This window comes from Coturnix japonica, chromosome 35 (genome assembly GCF_054131305.1).
Source record: "Coturnix japonica strain WE chromosome 35, WE-NBRP24, whole genome shotgun sequence".
Lineage (NCBI taxonomy): Eukaryota > Metazoa > Chordata > Aves > Galliformes > Phasianidae > Coturnix > Coturnix japonica.
The window spans coordinates 24393-44787 of record NC_140697.1 but is presented as its reverse complement, the minus strand read 5'-3'; the positions used below and the strand labels follow the sequence as shown (position 1 = coordinate 44787).

Here is a 20395-nt window from a genome sequence, read left to right as displayed (position 1 = left end):
CGGCTGCAGGCGTATATGTGTGTGCCAGTTCTTTAACACAGTAGAAATCACAACTTGCTGCATGATCAAAATTCTACATGTGCTACTCCTGAACCCCAATGACTTCCAACGGTGTTAAATTACCCCTTGATCTCAAAGCAGAACAAAACAACAAAATGCCACACCAATAGTGAATACATAAAAACAAACAACTCCTTGGGCCTCAAGGGGAGGCTGATGCACAGGCCACGGCTGCCAGCGTGCAGCTGGGCTTCCCAGGGCAAACAGCAACACACGGTGCATCCATCAGAAGCTGAAAGAGCCCTCAGGGAAGAGAGGCCAACTCAAGGGGCTGAGCACGGGACACCCTTCTTCTTGCCGGGCTGCTTCCCCTCCTCTGGTTTCTTTCTGTCAGTCCTCAGAGAGCAAGGAGATGCTCACAGCCTGTCACCAGCACTTACGGGTTGGCTGAAAGGCCACAGGTTGGGAAGACCAACAAGGAAACGGGGGAAAACCTGCACTGCACCATGTCAAGGGAGAGACGTGAAGCCGACCGCTTCATCGCCCTGCGATTGCCAGCCCGAGCGAGGGACGTTCTGACCAGCTACTGAAAGAGGCAGCACCAGGTTTAGAAAGTTCGCTTCAATTTTATTGCGTACAAGAAGATTTGGCTTCTATTTATTGCCCCGCCCACACCCCAAAATGAAACCCCAGTGCCCAGGATTGCCGCTTAGCAATCAGTCACTCAGCCTCCAGTCAGACCCAAGGAGAAGCCAAACCCCGGGGCTACGTCACCTCCTCCCTCTCCAGTCCCAGCCAGCCCTATTTCAACCTAACCCTACACCAGGCCTGGACCTCAAGAGACACACCCTGAAGGAACGCAGCGTCTCCAGCTCTTGCCATACACCAAGTCCTGCCTATGTGAAGCCCTCATTGCTTCTAATGCAGCACAAGTCCTTCCTGTCCAGTTCACTTCCATCATCTCCACCGTCCATGACAGGGAAAGCACGGCTGTGCCAGTAAACTGGGCTGTTGAGTCAGCAGCTCTTGGTGCCACCTCCGAGGAAGCGTTGCAGGTGGTTCTGCTGTCCTTTGTAGCTTCTTGCTCAAGCCCTCATCGTTGCTTTCTGCTTTCCTTCTCGGCTTTCTTCCTCAGCTGAGTAGCGCTTGCCTTGCCTCGGCAAGCTTGCTGCAAGAGGGAAAAAAGAGGCACTATTTCACTCACGCACGCTGCCAGCACAGTCTGACTTAGAGAGCTGCTCGCAAGATATCCCTGGGCTACAAACCCAAGAACAAGGAAGGACACAAAAGTCACATCTGCATTGTCTGTTACCGCATGCCAAGGAAGAGTCCTCACACTCGAGCACTGCCCCACTTGCAGCTGAGGGGAGGAGGAGCTGGAAAGGACAGGTGGACAGAAAAGAAGGGAAAAGCTGAAGAGGCGAGAATCAACTTCTCCCCGAGGCAGATCACACCTTTGTGGCCACTCTTTTAGGAATGCTCACCATTCCTAATCCTAGCGTTAGCAAGATGAAAATTCACCACCTACCTTTTCACGCTCCTCGCGTACGCACTGAGGGCCGTGCCGTGGCTGTGCTGCACAACACCAGCGACTGAAAGAAAGCACGCAGAGAGCGGATCTGTTGCAGACAGTGCCAGGAGCTGTGCTTGAACAACGCTTACGGTAAGGCACGCCTACCTTGCAATGGCCACACTTTGGGAGCTCTGGGACACAGCCACGTGTTGCTCTCCTGAGTCCCAGCTCCATTTCTCAGCCCACTCACGCTCTGCTCCTCCATGTTCTGCAAAGGAAAAGTCCCAAGAGGGAAATTCAGTTCATCGCAGATGTCATCAAACTGTCAGGGCAGTCGCACTCATTGCTCGGGGTGAGCAACCAGCTGCATGCTTACCCAAGGAGCAGCGGTTACTTTTACTTGAGTGTAACAGCCAATGCCTGACTGCAAGTACGAACACTAACCTATGCCTAACTCTAAAATAACAACAGAAACCTATACCTAACTCTAAAATAACAACAAAAACCTATACCTAACTCTAAAATAACAACAAAAACCTATACCTAACCCTAAAGAACAAACAGGAACCTATGCCTAACTCTAAAAAACGAACAGGAACCTATCCCTAACACTAAAACTAAACTGAACACTAACACTAACACTAACTTAACACTACCATCAACAAAAAAGAACATAACAAACACCTAACCTAACAGGGGGAAGATGGAACTGGGGGCCCACAGAACCAGAGGAGCAACAAGGTGGAGGAGCAGAAGATGTTAAATAATGCCACCCAGCTAATGCTGGGGGCAGGGGCCGCGCAGCAGGAAAGGAGCCGAGTGCCTGGACCAGCGATGGTGAAGCTGTGACCATGCCAACGCGGGGCCTGGCACGGTGGTGTGGTGCCAGGCCAGCTATGCCGCGGGCGGATCCACGTCCATGGGCTCCTCTGGAGGGGGATCCACCTCCATCGGTTCCTCCGGAGGGGGATCCACCTCCATCGGTTCCTCCGGAGGGGGATCCACCTCCATCGGTTCCTCCGGAGGGGGATCCACCTCCATAGGCTCCACATGGGTGGTGGTCACAGGGCTGGTCCAGGCATGATGGATAATGGCTCTCTTACCCCTCCTCTGCCTGATGGTCATGGCGGGCCCCCTCCTCCTTCTGACTCCTAGGGCCCCCAGCTCCATCCTCCCACCAGAAACTTCAACCCTCGCCCTCTTTGCAGCAGGCATGGCTGTTAACTGCCACAACTGTCAGAGGCATGCGGCAACGGTGACCATGGTGACATGGAGAGGGTTCTAAAATGGCGGCCGCACTGCTGGCACTGGAGTTCCACATAGGATGAGGAGGGGGCTGGAGGGCAGGGCATGGTACGGGAGCTACAAGGTGCTCCCTGTGCCCAGCGGGCAGCCCTTCTCTCTGGCCAGCAAGAGGGCACAGACGAGCCGGCCCCAAGTAAAGGGCCCTCGGCCTCCTTCACCCTCCTTCACCCTCCTTCACCCTCCCCCTTCTTCCACAAGGGAATCTTTTTGGGCTGCCATACTGTTGTGGTTTTGTATTTTTTTCTATTGGTATTTCACATCATAACATCATCTGGAGATCATAGATTGATCAGTCAATCATATTGATCTAGATAAGTCCGTGACACAGACGCAGCACGCAGCAGCTCCTGATGGGGCTCCTGAGCTGAGCACCAACAACGGCAGGCTCCAAAGGGGACCTGACTACGCCTGCCTCCTGGGACACACAAGCTCTGCTTTCCATAGTCGCACCCAGCGCCTCTCCTTGTGCGGCACCTCGGCGGATTCAACCCTTACCTACAATTAAGACCTCTGACTGAATTGGAATTCCAGTCACTCTGATTACACCCCACATCCCTGCTGCAGGCCCTCCCACATGCCCACGTGCTGCACCCAGCCACACCGGCTGCCACAGCCCCGCAGCCAGGCGGGGGTTGGTGCTTCATGATCCTTGACGTCCCTTCCAACCCGGGTCATTCTGTGATTCTGTGATCGGGTTGAAGGGGCTGGCACTGCCCTGAAGGTGAGCGAGAGAAGTTGGCAAAGGAAGGGTGAGTGGCGGGATCCGAGGAGGGCGTTTTGTGTTTGTGTGCGTGTCTGTTGTTTGCCTGATGTGTTTGTGTGCGTTGTTGTTTCAGGTGTCTGAGTGAGGACTCCCTGTGGGAACTGGCAGCAAGCAAAGGAATGGATCGACGGGCCTGGCCGCCGTGTTGGACTGCGGCTGTGGAGCCAACGAAGGTGTGTCCAGTGTCCTTCCTTACATCATTGACTATGTATGAGGTGTACCTATATCTGTGTAACCATTTTACAAGTCAGGGTGCAGGTTTTTGGTGGGGTCCTGACAGTTCCTCAGCTAGAACCCTCTTACCCCTTTGAGACAGGCCGCTTCCGTCTGTAGCTGTCATGCCAGGAGCCAAATAAATTGCCCCATGGTGAAAAACACCAAGACTCCTATGTCTGCACCGACTCTTTAACCATTTGTTTAAGAGGTGGGTTTTTAGGTCCAACTCAGTATCCCTCCCTGCCACTGAAAGTACAGATGCAATAACCACCCGCACACCTGTTCCTTCGATTACCCGCCCCAGTCCCCTGAAATCATCTTTGATAGCCTTCAGGCTTTTTTTACTAACTTCTTCACTGCCAGCCTGAACTATCAGCAGGGGATAGTAGACAGAAGGGCAGATCAGACTGGGAAGTCTCCCAGCAATGTCCCTGACCCGTGCCCAGGGGAGGGAGCACACCTCCCTGCGGGTAGGGTCGGGCCAGCATATAGGGCCTTCCATTCCTCGCCAGTAGGGTTGTGCGCCCATGATGGCAGTAATGAACAAACTGCTGCATCACAAAGATCTTGGCCTGATTAGAAATCTTTGAGTAATGCTGTTACAGCAGACAGAATGTGCTAAGCGCAAGTAGTCTCCTGCACTTCACATCCTTGCTACTTTGTTCTGGGTGTTGTCACTGAGCAGCGTCTAACACAAATTCTGCCCCGGTCAGCTGGCTGCCTGAGCTTGAGCCCTGATGGCAACACTGTGTGCTTACCCAGGAGCAGCGGTTACTTTTACTTGAGTGTAGCAGCCAATGCCTGACTGTAAGTACGAACACTAACCTATGCCTAACTCTAAAATAACAACAGAAACCTATACCTAACCCTAAAGAACAAACAGGAACCTATGCCTAACTCTAAAGAACAAACAGGAACCTATCCCTAACGCTAAAACTAAACTGAACACTAACACTAACCTAACACAACCATCAAAACAAAGAACAGAGCAAACACCTAACTACAACAGGGGGAAGAAGGAACTGGGGGCCCACAGAACCGGAGGAGCAACGAGGTGGAGGAGAAGAAGATGTTAAATAATGCCACCCAGCTCATGCTGGGGGCAGGGGCCACGCAGCAGGAAAGGAGCCGAGTGCCTGGACCAGCGATGGTGAAGCTGTGACCATGCCAACGGTCATGACCATGACCATGGTGGTGTGGTGCCAGGCCAGCTATGCCGCGGGCGGATCCACGTCCATGGGCTCCTCTGGAGGGGGATCCACCTCCATCGGTTCCTCCGGAGGGGGATCCACCTCCATCGGCTCCACATGGGTGGTGGTCACAGGGCTGGTCCAGGCATGATGGAAACGGGCTCCTTTCCCCCTCCTCCATTTGATGGTTATGGCGGGCACCCTCCTCCTCTTCGGTTCTGGGGCCCCCAGCTCCTTCTCCCACTTAAATCCTCACTACATTTATCTCGCCCTCGCTTCGTGCTGGACATGGCTGCTACCTGCCCAGCACTCTCAGAGGTGAGTGAGTCGGGTGGAGCCGCAGCAACCAAGGTGACAGCTGTGACATGGGGAAGATTCCAAAATGGCACCTGTGCTGCTGGGAGTGGTGTTCCGCATAGGATGAGGAGGGGGCTGGAGGGCAGGGCACGGCACGGGAGCTACAAGGCACTCCCTGTGTCCAGCGGGCAGCCCTTCTCTCCGGCCAGCAAGAGGGCACAGAGAGCTGGCCCCGAGAAAAGGGCCCTCGGCCTCCTTCACCCTCCCCCTCCTTTCATAAGGGAATCCCCACTTTGGGCTGGGCACCCACATGGAATCATTGAAACTACAACCTACTACTTTGCTTCTACAGCAAGACTATTGTACTGAAATACTACTGTACTTAAAAGCACCTGCAATCACACTACACTCGTTTTTAATATTAAACTCTCAAACTTTCATAGCAAATAATAACATCCGCTCACAAAGAAAATGTGGAGAGGCCACAAAAGAGAAATACCACTCATGAAAACATTTGTATTTAGACATTCAAACTAACAACGTACTTTGTCTTTACCTAACCGTACCATTCTGTGCTAGAAATACGATGTTTTGCTGTAGAGTATAACTTGGAGAACCCAAAAGCAGCTAAAACCTGCTCCACTCAGTAATTTGACCATCCGCTGATATTTGGTTCTTTGCTCCCTTGCTTTCTAGTTGCTCACTCTTTAGACACACGCAAATCACATTGTCAAGGACTACAAAAACACTGTTAGCCAAAAAATTTATGCTGGCAGAATCTTAACGTTAGAAACGTGTAAATTGGTTGCAAAGAAGAAAGTGAAGACCAACACAGTAACCAAATACTAACTGATACATAAGGCTTCTCTCACACATCCTGAAAACAGAACCGCCAGCCTTAATGAACTTTGCTCTTCAGACACTGACTGAAATGCAAGTATTACCTTGTCATGGTTTAATAATTTTGTAATTTTGCTATCAGTATTCCACATCATAACATCATATAAAGCATGAATAGTTTTACTGAATCTGCAACTTACAGAAGAAGACTACATCTCCCAGAGAACAACACGAGGTCACGGGACCTGGACACTATATTAACTCTGTCGCAGGCTAGACTGACGTCTTTCGAGTTCTGGCGTTCAGGGGAGTGTGTGGGAGCCTTCACCGTTTCGCCTAGATTTACAGTAGGCCTCTCGGTTTCGGGACTCATTCTCTCTCCTATTTTGCTTGATTCGTTAGCTCAATTTTCAATTATATTGTATTATACTGTGTTATCCTGTATTTCGATATAGTAATTTAGTAAATAAGTGTGCCTCCTTAGATTGTTGCTGCTGTTTTCTTTTCCTAATTAACTTTTTTTCCTTTCGGCCTAGGGCCCCTGCTGGGCCCACAGTCCCTGTCACGGACGCAGGTGGATTTTTAGTTTAAACCGTGACATACCTGTAGCAGCCTGGATCTGGCAATAGTCAAAGAATCCTTTACGTCCAGCTCCTTAGCATCAAAAGACCACAGATACTGCTGGGGCAGAATTTCATTGAAGCCTTCAAAAGAAGCTTGTGTCTGTTCCTCAGTGCCTCGGGAAAGTCTCCATTCTGCTACCAGCCTGGAAAAGACACAGAAGGATCATTTAAAACAGGCTACGCTAACCCAAGTTCATCTTTGTTAGTTTGTTTTGAAATGAACCGTAAGCTGTGTTAAGAAAAATGATGGAAAGTGCTGGGGATAGAGCACTGTGTAACTGTATTCTAATTGTATTCCCAACCTTCACCCTGCGCAAACAATTTTAAGTTAAAACCCTATGTTTCCAACCACTCAACTGCAGAAAGCATTTTAGGCTCCAGCAGAAGGCAGCATCTACTCACTGATGATATTAATGAGAGCACAGGAGTCCCTTGCTGTTCGGAGGAAGAAAAAAATGCAGAGCTGTGTTCATCTAATATGTTCCATATTTGTTTCTGTCAATCACGAAACTTTGCTCTGTGGTAGAAACTCCACTCTCCATTAAGAAAAGGGAGAAAAGCAGGCAGGAGACCCAAAGAACCTGAACCCAGGGAGAAGCAGATATTATGCTGAATTCAAGCCTAACCTGTCAGGAGAACTGGAATCGAAAGGAGAGAACGCAACACAGGACACAGAGTGTGACAAAAGAACATTGCTTAAGCTGCAATCTGAGCTCTGCCCGGCTTCCTCAAAACCAGAAGAGAACGGTCTTCTGCAGGTACTCCCTCCTCTCCATCCCAGTGAGTATTTGGCACAACTGCCAATGCCAATACGTTCCTTCTGCAAATGTCACCGTTTCTGTGAAACCTTTCCAGATGACTCGTGACTAAAGCAATTTCTACTCCCTCATTCCTCAAAACCTTCCCACACAAAAGCCTTCACAGATCAGATGGTAAGAAAGAGGGAATTCTACGGCCACAGCAATAAAGCGCGCAGAAAGCCCATCTGTTGCAGACAGAGGAGTGAGCCGTGCTTAACCAACACTGCTTCAGCGCACGCTTACAGTAAGGCACACCTACCTTGCGCTGGCCACGCACGAAGCTCGTGACGCAGCTCCAGGCGGCTCTCCTGGGGCCCAGCTTCATTTCACGGCCACTCACGCTCTGCTGCTGGACATTCTGCAACGGAAAAGCCACCGGATGCAAATCCCATCCCTCGCAGATGGCATCAGACCTCCGCTCTCATGGCAGTCACCACCGCCCTGCCCTGGGCAGCGCTTCCACTGCCCTTGCTCCTGCCACAAGACACCAACGTCTGCTTCTAACGCGGCTCCACCATGGGATCCTGTATGCAATAGAAAAACACACGGAGGCTGCCAGCCACTGCAACACGCGCGCTGTGAAACCCCTGGCACTGCTGAGTCCCAAGAGCAGAGGAGAGAAGCGTTTGCCTGCCATGGACGGGCTGCGGCGGGATTGAATCCTGCCTTCGAATCGGGACACCCCCAGGGAGAGCCTCCCTGGGGACCCAAAGACTGAAATGGAGGCAAGGTAACACTTTGCTATAGAAAGGGAAAGGGGAACTTCACAGAATCCGAGACAAAGGGTAACTGCAGATAGTTTACATTTAAAAGTGCAGGGATAGGGGGAATTACAGACACTTAGTCAAAATAAAACCAGAGAAGAGGGCAATAAAGATAAGAAGAAATTGTCCGGAGACCTCTGACAAGAAGAAGGATTAGATACCCCCGGGCAAGATGATGCTGACATGGGAGAACGATACCAGCAGATAACACCAAGAAGAAAACAGAAGAAGAATTTCACCCCAAAACAACGGCAAGGGTCGCGGGGAACGGGGTCCTAGGGAATGTAATGAATATGTAATCAAACTGAGGAGGAGACTATTGATTACGTATTAGCTTAACCTATATCTGTAACACACTTTTCTCCTTACGGTGTGCAAGTTTGGTGGAGCTCTCCCGCTTGCACCCGGCGCTGCGCAACGCTGGAATAAACATACCTGCTTTAGAACCCATCTTTGGGTTATAGAGTTTGATTCCGCAAGTCATCTTCCTGCCGCACAGCCCAGCACGGCCGGAGCCGCACCACACGATCCGGGCCGGGGCCGGCTCAGGCTCTGCCTCCAGGCTTTTGGGGCCGGCCGGGTGACTCCGCAGCACAGCGAGACCGTGGAGCCGCCCGGGAGCCGCCTCTGGGTGCCGGCAGCGCCGCGAGCTCCTCCCCCGACAGCCCCTCCGTGCCCCCGCCCCGAGGCCCGACCCCGTTCGCAGCACAGAGCCCGCTCCTCCCGGCCCCGCTCATGGCCGCCATGCCGCCATGGCCCGGAAGTGCTCTCCGCCGCCTGCAGGAAGCACTTCCTGTCACTGGCACTGGCACTGGCACTGTCACGTGGCTCAGGCCGGGCTGGGGCCTGTTGGGGGGGGGCGGCTGCCGGAAAAGGACCCAAAATTCACGTCTCATTTCGTGTCTTTCCTCTCGCTTTCCTTCCTTTACCTTCCCCTTCCCTTCCTTCCTTCCTCGCCCTCGTCCCCTTCCCTTCACCACCTCCCTGTGTCCATTCCAGTGCCTGGCCACCCTTTCTGAGCAGTAATACCTCGTAGTGTCCAGCCTGAATCTCCCCTGTCGCAGCTTGAAGCCATTCCCTCTGGTCCTATCATTAATGACACGAGAGAAGAGGCCGAGCCCCAGCTCACTACAGCCTCCCTTCAGGAAGTTAGAGAGAGCAATGAGGTCTCCCCTGAGCCTCCTCTTCTCCAGGCTGAACAATCCCAGCTCCCTCAGCCGCTCCTCATACGGCCTGTGCTCCAGACCCCTCACCAGCTTTGTTGCCCTCCTCTGAACGCGTTCCAGGGCCTCCATGTCTTTCTTGCACTGAGGGGCCCAAAACTGAACACAGCACTCGAGCTGCGGCCTCATCAGTGCTGACAACAGGGGGACAATCACCTCTCTGCTCCTGCTGGCAACACTGTTTCCCATGCAGGCCAGGATGCCCTCGGCCTTCTTATTATACAGCAAAGGAATCCCCTGAAAAGGAAACCACAATATCTGGCAACATGAAACAAAGTTCTGATCCGTAAAAGACTGGCAGCAAGGCCTGAATCTCTTGTGTCATCTGCTCTTGATGTATCACATTAGCACTAGGTGGAATGCAGAAGCTTCCTGAGACGTGATAATCAAAACCTAGTCCAATGCCTTTAAAAAAGCCTTTAAGAGATTACTCCTCCTTGTCTGTTTAAAATAAACTTAGGTAATACAAAAGGTTGGAAAATTTTTGGACAACTCCCCAGGGCCGGGCTTTGGAAGGCCGTATTGACGAGAGTCAATCAAGCTCCGGCTGCAGGCGTATATGTGTGTGCCAGTTCTTTAACACAGTAGAAATCACAACTTGCTGCATGATCAAAATTCTACATGTGCTACTCCTGAACCCCAATGACTTCCAACGGTGTTAAATTACCCCTTGATCTCAAAGCAGAACAAAACAACAAAATGCCACACCAATAGTGAATACATAAAAACAAACAACTCCTTGGGCCTCAAGGGGAGGCTGATGCACAGGCCACGGCTGCCAGCGTGCAGCTGGGCTTCCCAGGGCAAACAGCAACACACGGTGCATCCATCAGAAGCTGAAAGAGCCCTCAGGGAAGAGAGGCCAACTCAAGGGGCTGAGCACGGGACACCCTTCTTCCTGCCGGGCTGCTTCCCCTCCTCTGGTTTCTTTCTGTCAGTCCTCAGAGAGCAAGGAGATGCTCACAGCCTGTCACCAGCACTTACGGGTTGGCTGAAAGGCCACAGGTTGGGAAGACCAACAAGGAAACGGGGGAAAACCTGCACTGCACCATGTCAAGGGAGAGACGTGAAGCCGACCGCTTCATCGCCCTGCGATTGCCAGCCCGAGCGAGGGACGTTCTGACCAGCTACTGAAAGAGGCAGCACCAGGTTTAGAAAGTTCGCTTCAATTTTATTGCGTACAAGAAGATTTGGCTTCTATTTATTGCCCCGCCCACACCCCAAAATGAAACCCCAGTGCCCAGGATTGCCGCTTAGCAATCAGTCACTCAGCCTCCAGTCAGACCCAAGGAGAAGCCAAACCCCGGGGCTACGTCACCTCCTCCCTCTCCAGTCCCAGCCAGCCCTATTTCAACCTAACCCTACACCAGGCCTGGACCTCAAGAGACACACCCTGAAGGAACGCAGCGTCTCCAGCTCTTGCCATACACCAAGTCCTGCCTATGTGAAGCCCTCATTGCTTCTAACGCAGCACAAGTCCTTCCTGTCCAGTTCACTTCCATCATCTCCACCGTCCATGACAGGGAAAGCACGGCTGTGCCAGTAAACTGGGCTGTTGAGTCAGCAGCTCTTGGTGCCACCTCCGAGGAAGCGTTGCAGGTGGTTCTGCTGTCCTTTGTAGCTTCTTGCTCAAGCCCTCATCGTTGCTTTCTGCTTTCCTTCTCGGCTTTCTTCCTCAGCTGAGTAGCGCTTGCCTTGCCTCGGCAAGCTTGCTGCAAGAGGGAAAAAAGAGGCACTATTTCACTCACGCACGCTGCCAGCACAGTCTGACTTAGAGAGCTGCTCGCAAGATATCCCTGGGCTACGAACCCAAGAACAAGGAAGGACACAAAAGTCACATCTGCACTGTCTGTTACCGCATGCCAAGGAAGAGTCCTCACACTCGAGCACTGCCCCACTTGCAGCTGAGGGGAGGAGGAGCTGGAAAGGACAGGTGGACAGAAAAGAAGGGAAAAGCTGAAGAGGCGAGAATCAACTTCTCCCCGAGGCAGATCACACCTTTGTGGCCACTCTTTTAGGAATGCTCACCATTCCTAATCCTAGCGTTAGCAAGATGAAAATTCACCACCTACCTTTTCACGCTCCTCGCGTACGCACTGAGGGCCGTGCCGTGGCTGTGCTGCACAACACCAGCGACTGAAAGAAAGCACGCAGAGAGCGGATCTGTTGCAGACAGTGCCAGGAGCTGTGCTTGAACAACGCTTACGGTAAGGCACGCCTACCTTGCAATGGCCACACTTTGGGAGCTCTGGGACACAGCCACGTGTTGCTCTCCTGAGTCCCAGCTCCATTTCTCAGCCCACTCACGCTCTGCTCCTCCATGTTCTGCAAAGGAAAAGTCCCAAGAGGGAAATTCAGTTCATCGCAGATGTCATCAAACTGTCAGGGCAGTCGCACTCATTGCTCGGGGTGAGCAACCAGCTGCATGCTTACCCAAGGAGCAGCGGTTACTTTTACTTGAGTGTAACAGCCAATGCCTGACTGCAAGTACGAACACTAACCTATGCCTAACTCTAAAATAACAACAGAAACCTATACCTAACTCTAAAATAACAACAAAAACCTATACCTAACTCTAAAATAACAACAAAAACCTATACCTAACCCTAAAGAACAAACAGGAACCTATGCCTAACTCTAAAAAACGAACAGGAACCTATCCCTAACACTAAAACTAAACTGAACACTAACACTAACACTAACTTAACACTACCATCAACAAAAAAGAACATAACAAACACCTAACCTAACAGGGGGAAGATGGAACTGGGGGCCCACAGAACCAGAGGAGCAACAAGGTGGAGAAGAAGAAGATGTTAAATAATGCCACCCAGCTAATGCTGGGGGCAGGGGCCGCGCAGCAGGAAAGGAGCCGAGTGCCTGGACCAGCGATGGTGAAGCTGTGACCATGCCAACGCGGGGCCTGGCACGGTGGTGTGGTGCCAGGCCAGCTATGCCGCGGGCGGATCCACGTCCATGGGCTCCTCTGGAGGGGGATCCACCTCCATCGGTTCCTCCGGAGGGGGATCCACCTCCATCGGTTCCTCCGGAGGGGGATCCACCTCCATCGGTTCCTCCGGAGGGGGATCCACCTCCATAGGCTCCACATGGGTGGTGGTCACAGGGCTGGTCCAGGCATGATGGATAATGGCTCTCTTACCCCTCCTCTGCCTGATGGTCATGGCGGGCCCCCTCCTCCTTCTGACTCCTAGGGCCCCCAGCTCCATCCTCCCACCAGAAACTTCAACCCTCGCCCTCTTTGCAGCAGGCATGGCTGTTAACTGCCACAACTGTCAGAGGCATGCGGCAACGGTGACCATGGTGACATGGAGAGGGTTCTAAAATGGCGGCCGCACTGCTGGCACTGGAGTTCCACATAGGATGAGGAGGGGGCTGGAGGGCAGGGCATGGTACGGGAGCTACAAGGTGCTCCCTGTGCCCAGCGGGCAGCCCTTCTCTCTGGCCAGCAAGAGGGCACAGACGAGCCGGCCCCAAGTAAAGGGCCCTCGGCCTCCTTCACCCTCCTTCACCCTCCCCCTTCTTCCACAAGGGAATCTTTTTGGGCTGCCATACTGTTGTGGTTTTGTATTTTTTTCTATTGGTATTTCACATCATAACATCATCTGGAGATCATAGATTGATCAGTCAATCATATTGATCTAGATAAGTCCGTGACACAGACGCAGCACGCAGCAGCTCCTGATGGGGCTCCTGAGCTGAGCACCAACAACGGCAGGCTCCAAAGGGGACCTGACTACGCCTGCCTACTGGGACACACAAGCTCTGCTTTCCATAGTCGCACCCAGCGCCTCTCCTTGTGCGGCACCTCGGCGGATTCAACCCTTACCTACAATTAAGACCTCTGACTGAATTGGAATTCCAGTCACTCTGATTACACCCCACATCCCTGCTGCAGGCCCTCCCACATGCCCACGTGCTGCACCCAGCCACACCGGCTGCCACAGCCCCGCAGCCAGGCGGGGGGTTGGTGCTTCATGATCCTTGAGGTCCCTTCCAACCCAGGTCATTCTGTGATTCTGTGATCAGGTTGAAGGGGCTGGCACTGCCCTGAAGGTGAGCGAGAGAAGTTGGCAAAGGAAGGGTGAGTGGCGGGATCCCAGGAGGGCGTTTTGTGTTTGTGTGCGTGTCTGTTGTTTGCCTGATGTGTTTGTGTGCGTTGTTGTTTCAGGTGTCTGAGTGAGGACTCCCTGTGGGAACTGGCAGCAAGCAAAGGAATGGATCGACGGGCCTGGCCGCCGTGTTGGACTGCGGCTGTGGAGCCAACGAAGGTGTGTCCAGTGTCCTTCCTTACATCATTGACTATGTATGAGGTGTACCTATATCTGTGTAACCATTTTACAAGTCAGGGTGCAGGTTTTTGGTGGGGTCCTGACAGTTCCTCAGCTAGAACCCTCTTACCCCTTTGAGACAGGCCGCTTCCGTCTGTAGCTGTCATGCCAGGAGCCAAATAAATTGCCCCATGGTGAAAAACACCAAGACTCCTATGTCTGCACCGACTCTTTAACCATTTGTTTAAGAGGTGGGTTTTTAGGTCCAACTCAGTATCCCTCCCTGCCACTGAAAGTACAGATGCAATAACCACCCGCACACCTGTTCCTTCGATTACCCGCCCCAGTCCCCTGAAATCATCTTTGATAGCCTTCAGGCTTTTTTTACTAACTTCTTCACTGCCAGCCTGAACTATCAGCAGGGGATAGTAGACAGAAGGGCAGATCAGACTGGGAAGTCTCCCAGCAATGTCCCTGACCCGTGCCCAGGGGAGGGAGCACACCTCCCTGCGGGTAGGGTCGGGCCAGCATATAGGGCCTTCCATTCCTCGCCAGTAGGGTTGTGCGCCCATGATGGCAGTAATGAACAAACTGCTGCATCACAAAGATCTTGGCCTGATTAGAAATCTTTGAGTAATGCTGTTACAGCAGACAGAATGTGCTAAGCACAAGTAGTCTCCTGCACTTCACATCCTTGCTACTTTGTTCTGGGTGTTGTCACTGAGCAGCGTCTAACACAAATTCTGCCCCGGTCAGCTGGCTGCCTGAGCTTGAGCCCTGATGGCAACACTGTGTGCTTACCCAGGAGCAGCGGTTACTTTTACTTGAGTGTAGCAGCCAATGCCTGACTGTAAGTACGAACACTAACCTATGCCTAACTCTAAAATAACAACAGAAACCTATACCTAACCCTAAAGAACAAACAGGAACCTATGCCTAACTCTAAAGAACAAACAGGAACCTATCCCTAACGCTAAAACTAAACTGAACACTAACACTAACCTAACACAACCATCAAAACAAAGAACAGAGCAAACACCTAACTACAACAGGGGGAAGAAGGAACTGGGGGCCCACAGAACCGGAGGAGCAACGAGGTGGAGAAGAAGAAGATGTTAAATAATGCCACCCAGCTCATGCTGGGGGCAGGGGCCACGCAGCAGGAAAGGAGCCGAGTGCCTGGACCAGCGATGGTGAAGCTGTGACCATGCCAACGGTCATGACCATGACCACGGTGGTGTGGTGCCAGGCCAGCTATGCCGCGGGCGGATCCACGTCCATGGGCTCCTCTGGAGGGGGATCCACCTCCATCGGTTCCTCCGGAGGGGGATCCACCTCCATCGGCTCCACATGGGTGGTGGTCACAGGGCTGGTCCAGGCATGATGGAAACGGGCTCCTTTCCCCCTCCTCCATTTGATGGTTATGGCGGGCACCCTCCTCCTCTTCGGTTCTGGGGCCCCCAGCTCCTTCTCCCACTTAAATCCTCACTACATTCCTCTCGCCCTCGCTTCGTGCTGGACATGGCTGCTACCTGCCCAGCACTCTCAGAGGTGAGTGAGTCGGGTGGAGCCGCAGCAACCAAGGTGACAGCTGTGACATGGGGAAGATTCCAAAATGGCACCTGTGCTGCTGGGAGTGGTGTTCCGCATAGGATGAGGAGGGGGCTGGAGGGCAGGGCACGGCACGGGAGCTACAAGGCACTCCCTGTGTCCAGCGGGCAGCCCTTCTCTCCGGCCAGCAAGAGGGCACAGAGAGCTGGCCCCGAGAAAAGGGCCCTCGGCCTCCTTCACCCTCCCCCTCCTTTCATAAGGGAATCCCCACTTTGGGCTGGGCACCCACATGGAATCATTGAAACTACAACCTACTACTTTGCTTCTACAGCAAGACTATTGTACTGAAATACTACTGTACTTAAAAGCACCTGCAATCACACTACACTCGTTTTTAATATTAAACTCTCAAACTTTCATAGCAAATAATAACATCCGCTCACAAAGAAAATGTGGAGAGGCCACAAAAGAGAAATACCACTCATGAAAACATTTGTATTTAGACATTCAAACTAACAACGTACTTTGTCTTTACCTAACCGTACCATTCTGTGCTAGAAATACGATGTTTTGCTGTAGAGTATAACTTGGAGAACCCAAAAGCAGCTAAAACCTGCTCCACTCAGTAATTTGACCATCCGCTGATATTTGGTTCTTTGCTCCCTTGCTTTCTAGTTGCTCACTCTTTAGACACACGCAAATCACATTGTCAAGGACTACAAAAACACTGTTAGCCAAAAAATTTATGCTGGCAGAATCTTAACGTTAGAAACGTGTAAATTGGTTGCAAAGAAGAAAGTGAAGACCAACACAGTAACCAAATACTAACTGATACATAAGGCTTCTCTCACACATCCTGAAAACAGAACCGCCAGCCTTAATGAACTTTGCTCTTCAGACACTGACTGAAATGCAAGTATTACCTTGTCATGGTTTAATAATTTTGTAATTTTGCTATCAGTATTCCACATCATAACATCATATAAAGCATGAATAGTTTTACTGAATCTGCAACTTACAGAAGAAGACTACATCTCCCAGAGAACAACACGAGGTCACGGGACCTGGACACTATATTAACTCTGTCGCAGGCTAGACTGACGTCTTTCGAGTTCTGGCGTTCAGGGGAGTGTGTGGGAGCCTTCACCGTTTCGCCTAGATTTACAGTAGGCCTCTCGGTTTCGGGACTCATTCTCTCTCCTATTTTGCTTGATTCGTTAGCTCAATTTTCAATTATATTGTATTATACTGTGTTATCCTGTATTTCGATATAGTAATTTAGTAAATAAGTGTGCCTCCTTAGATTGTTGCTGCTGTTTTCTTTTCCTAATTAACTTTTTTTCCTTTCGGCCTAGGGCCCCTGCTGGGCCCACAGTCCCTGTCACGGACGCAGGTGGATTTTTAGTTTAAACCGTGACATACCTGTAGCAGCCTGGATCTGGCAATAGTCAAAGAATCCTTTACGTCCAGCTCCTTAGCATCAAAAGACCACAGATACTGCTGGGGCAGAATTTCATTGAAGCCTTCAAAAGAAGCTTGTGTCTGTTCCTCAGTGCCTCGGGAAAGTCTCCATTCTGCTACCAGCCTGGAAAAGACACAGAAGGATCATTTAAAACAGGCTACGCTAACCCAAGTTCATCTTTGTTAGTTTGTTTTGAAATGAACCGTAAGCTGTGTTAAGAAAAATGATGGAAAGTGCTGGGGATAGAGCACTGTGTAACTGTATTCTAATTGTATTCCCAACCTTCACCCTGCGCAAACAATTTTAAGTTAAAACCCTATGTTTCCAACCACTCAACTGCAGAAAGCATTTTAGGCTCCAGCAGAAGGCAGCATCTACTCACTGATGATATTAATGAGAGCACAGGAGTCCCTTGCTGTTCGGAGGAAGAAAAAAATGCAGAGCTGTGTTCATCTAATATGTTCCATATTTGTTTCTGTCAATCACGAAACTTTGCTCTGTGGTAGAAACTCCACTCTCCATTAAGAAAAGGGAGAAAAGCAGGCAGGAGACCCAAAGAACCTGAACCCAGGGAGAAGCAGATATTATGCTGAATTCAAGCCTAACCTGTCAGGAGAACTGGAATCGAAAGGAGAGAACGCAACACAGGACACAGAGTGTGACAAAAGAACATTGCTTAAGCTGCAATCTGAGCTCTGCCCGGCTTCCTCAAAACCAGAAGAGAACGGTCTTCTGCAGGTACTCCCTCCTCTCCATCCCAGTGAGTATTTGGCACAACTGCCAATGCCAATACGTTCCTTCTGCAAATGTCACCGTTTCTGTGAAACCTTTCCAGATGACTCGTGACTAAAGCAATTTCTACTCCCTCATTCCTCAAAACTTTCCCACACAAAAGCCTTCACAGATCAGATGGTAAGAAAGAGGGAATTCTACGGCCACAGCAATAAAGCGCGCAAAAAGCCCATCTGTTGCAGACAGAGGAGTGAGCCGTGCTTAACCAACACAGCTTCAGCGCACGCTTACAGTAAGGCACACCTACCTTGCGCTGGCCACGCACGAAGCTCGTGACGCAGCTCCAGGCGGCTCTCCTGGGGCCCAGCTTCATTTCACGGCCACTCACGCTCTGCTGCTGGACATTCTGCAACGGAAAAGCCACCGGATGCAAATCCCATCCCTCGCAGATGGCATCAGACCTCCGCTCTCATGGCAGTCACCACCGCCCTGCCCTGGGCAGCGCTTCCACTGCCCTTGCTCCTGCCACAAGACACCAACGTCTGCTTCTAACGCGGCTCCACCATGGGATCCTGTATGCAATAGAAAAACACACGGAGGCTGCCAGCCACTGCAACACGCGCGCTGTGAAACCCCTGGCACTGCTGAGTCCCAAGAGCAGAGGAGAGAAGCGTTTGCCTGCCATGGACGGGCTGCGGCGGGATTGAATCCTGCCTTCGAATCGGGACACCCCCAGGGAGAGCCTCCCTGGGGACCCAAAGACTGAAATGGAGGCAAGGTAACACTTTGCTATAGAAAGGGAAAGGGGAACTTCACAGAATCCGAGACAAAGGGTAACTGCAGATAGTTTACATTTAAAAGTGCAGGGATAGGGGGAATTACAGACACTTAGTCAAAATAAAACCAGAGAAGAGGGCAATAAAGATAAGAAGAAATTGTCCGGAGACCTCTGACAAGAAGAAGGATTAGATACCCCCGGGCAAGATGATGCTGACATGGGAGAACGATACCAGCAGATAACACCAAGAAGAAAACAGAAGAAGAATTTCACCCCAAAACAACGGCAAGGGTCGCGGGGAATGGGGTCCTAGGGAATGTAATGAATATGTAATCAAACTGAGGAGGAGACTATTGATTACGTATTAGCTTAACCTATATCTGTAACACACTTTTCTCCTTACGGTGTGCAAGTTTGGTGGAGCTCTCCCGCTTGCACCCGGCGCTGCGCAACGCTGGAATAAACATACCTGCTTTAGAACCCATCTTTGGGTTATAGAGTTTGATTCCGCAAGTCATCTTCCTGCCGCACAGCCCAGCACGGCCGGAGCCGCACCACACGATCCGGGCCGGGGCCGGCTCAGGCTCTGCCTCCAGGCTTTTGGGGCCGGCCGGGTGACTCCGCAGCACAGCGAGACCGTGGAGCCGCCCGGGAGCCGCCTCTGGGTGCCGGCAGCGCCGCGAGCTCCTCCCCCGACAGCCCCTCCGTGCCCCCGCACCGAGGCCCGACCCCGTTCGCAGCACAGAGCCCGCTCCTCCCGGCCCCGCTCATGGCCGCCATGCCGCCATGGCCCGGAAGTGCTCTCCGCCGCCTGCAGGAAGCACTTCCTGTCACTGGCACTGGCACTGGCACTGTCACGTGGCTCAGGCCGGGCTGGGGCCTGTTGGGGGGGGGCGGCTGCCGGAAAAGGACCCAAAATTCACGTCTCATTTCGTGTCTTTCCTCTCGCTTTCCTTCCTTTACCTTCCCCTTCCCTTCCTTCCTTCCTCGCCCTCGTCCCCTTCCCTTCACCACCTCCCTGTGTCCATTCCAGTGCCTGGCCACCCTTTCTGAGCAGTAATACCTCGTAGTGTCCAACCTGAATCTCCCCTGTCGCAGCTTGAAGCCATTCCCTCTGGTCCTATCATTAATGACACGAGAGAAGAGGCCGAGCCCCAGCTCACTACAGCCTCCCTTCAGGAAGTTAGAGAGAGCAATGAGGTCTCCCCTGAGCCTCCTCTTCTCCAGGCTGAACAATCCCAGCTCCCTCAGCCGCTCCTCATACGGCCTGTGCTCCAGACCCCTCACCAGCTTTGTTGCCCTCCTCTGAACGCGTTCCAGGGCCTCGATGTCTTTCTTGCACTGAGGGGCCCAAAACTGAACACAGCACTCGAGCTGCGGCCTCATCAGTGCTGACAACAGGGGGACAATCACCTCTCTGCTCCTGCTGGCAACACTGTTTCCCATGCAGGCCAGGATGCCCTCGGCCTTCTTATTATACAGCAAAGGAATCCCCTGAAAAGGAAACCACAATATCTGGCAACATGAAACAAAGTTCTGATTCGTAAAAGACTGGCAGCAAGGCCTGAATCTCTTGTGTCATCTGCTCTTGATGTATCACATTAGCACTAGGTGGAATGCAGAAGCTTCCTGAGACGTGATAATCAAAACCTAGTCCAATGCCTTTAAAAAAGCCTTTAAGAGATTACTCCTCCTTGTCTGTTTAAAATAAACTTAGGTAATACAAAAGGTTGGAAAATTTTTGGACAACTCCCCAGGGCCGGGCTTTGGAAGGCCGTATTGACGAGAGTCAATCAAGCTCCGGCTGCAGGCGTATATGTGTGTGCCAGTTCTTTAACACAGTAGAAATCACAACTTGCTGCATGATCAAAATTCTACATGTGCTACTCCTGAACCCCAATGACTTCCAACGGTGTTAAATTACCCCTTGATCTCTAAGCAGAACAAAACAACAAAATGCCACACCAATAGTGAATACATAAAAACAAACAACTCCTTGGGCCTCAAGGGGAGGCTGATGCACAGGCCACGGCTGCCAGCGTGCAGCTG

The 20395-nt window shown here is 51.7% G+C and overlaps 1 protein-coding gene and 1 long non-coding RNA gene across 5 annotated transcripts; both read right to left on the bottom strand.

Annotated features, from left to right (window-relative positions):
• Positions 1-606: 606 nt before the first annotated feature.
• On the bottom strand, positions 607-10628 carry LOC146755169 (uncharacterized). 3 transcript variants are annotated; one of them, XM_085526304.1, is made up of 6 exons: positions 10519-10628; positions 8747-9771; positions 7807-8071; positions 6728-6890; positions 1529-1781; positions 607-1168 (listed from the first exon to the last, which is right to left on the bottom strand). In XM_085526304.1, the coding sequence occupies exon 2, from the start codon at positions 9721-9723 to the stop codon at positions 8857-8859; it is 867 nt and encodes a 288-aa protein (XP_085382430.1). In that variant the 5' UTR covers positions 9724-9771; positions 10519-10628; the 3' UTR covers positions 607-1168; positions 1529-1781; positions 6728-6890; positions 7807-8071; positions 8747-8856. The 3 variants fall into 3 exon arrangements, with proteins under 3 accessions (XP_085382430.1, XP_085382429.1, XP_085382431.1); XM_085526303.1 differs by lacking the exon at positions 10519-10628 and having other exon boundaries at positions 8747-9875; XM_085526305.1 differs by lacking the exons at positions 607-1168; positions 1529-1781; positions 10519-10628 and having other exon boundaries at positions 6822-6890; positions 7807-7905; positions 8747-9875.
• Positions 10629-10684: 56 nt separating this feature from the next.
• LOC146755168 (uncharacterized) lies at positions 10685-19139 on the bottom strand. 2 transcript variants are annotated; one of them, XR_014938367.1, is made up of 5 exons: positions 18816-19139; positions 17876-18140; positions 16797-16959; positions 11607-11859; positions 10685-11246 (listed from the first exon to the last, which is right to left on the bottom strand). It is a non-coding gene; the product is annotated as an uncharacterized LOC146755168 (long non-coding RNA). The 2 variants fall into 2 exon arrangements; XR_014938366.1 differs by having other exon boundaries at positions 17876-17974.
• Positions 19140-20395: the final 1256 nt, after the last annotated feature.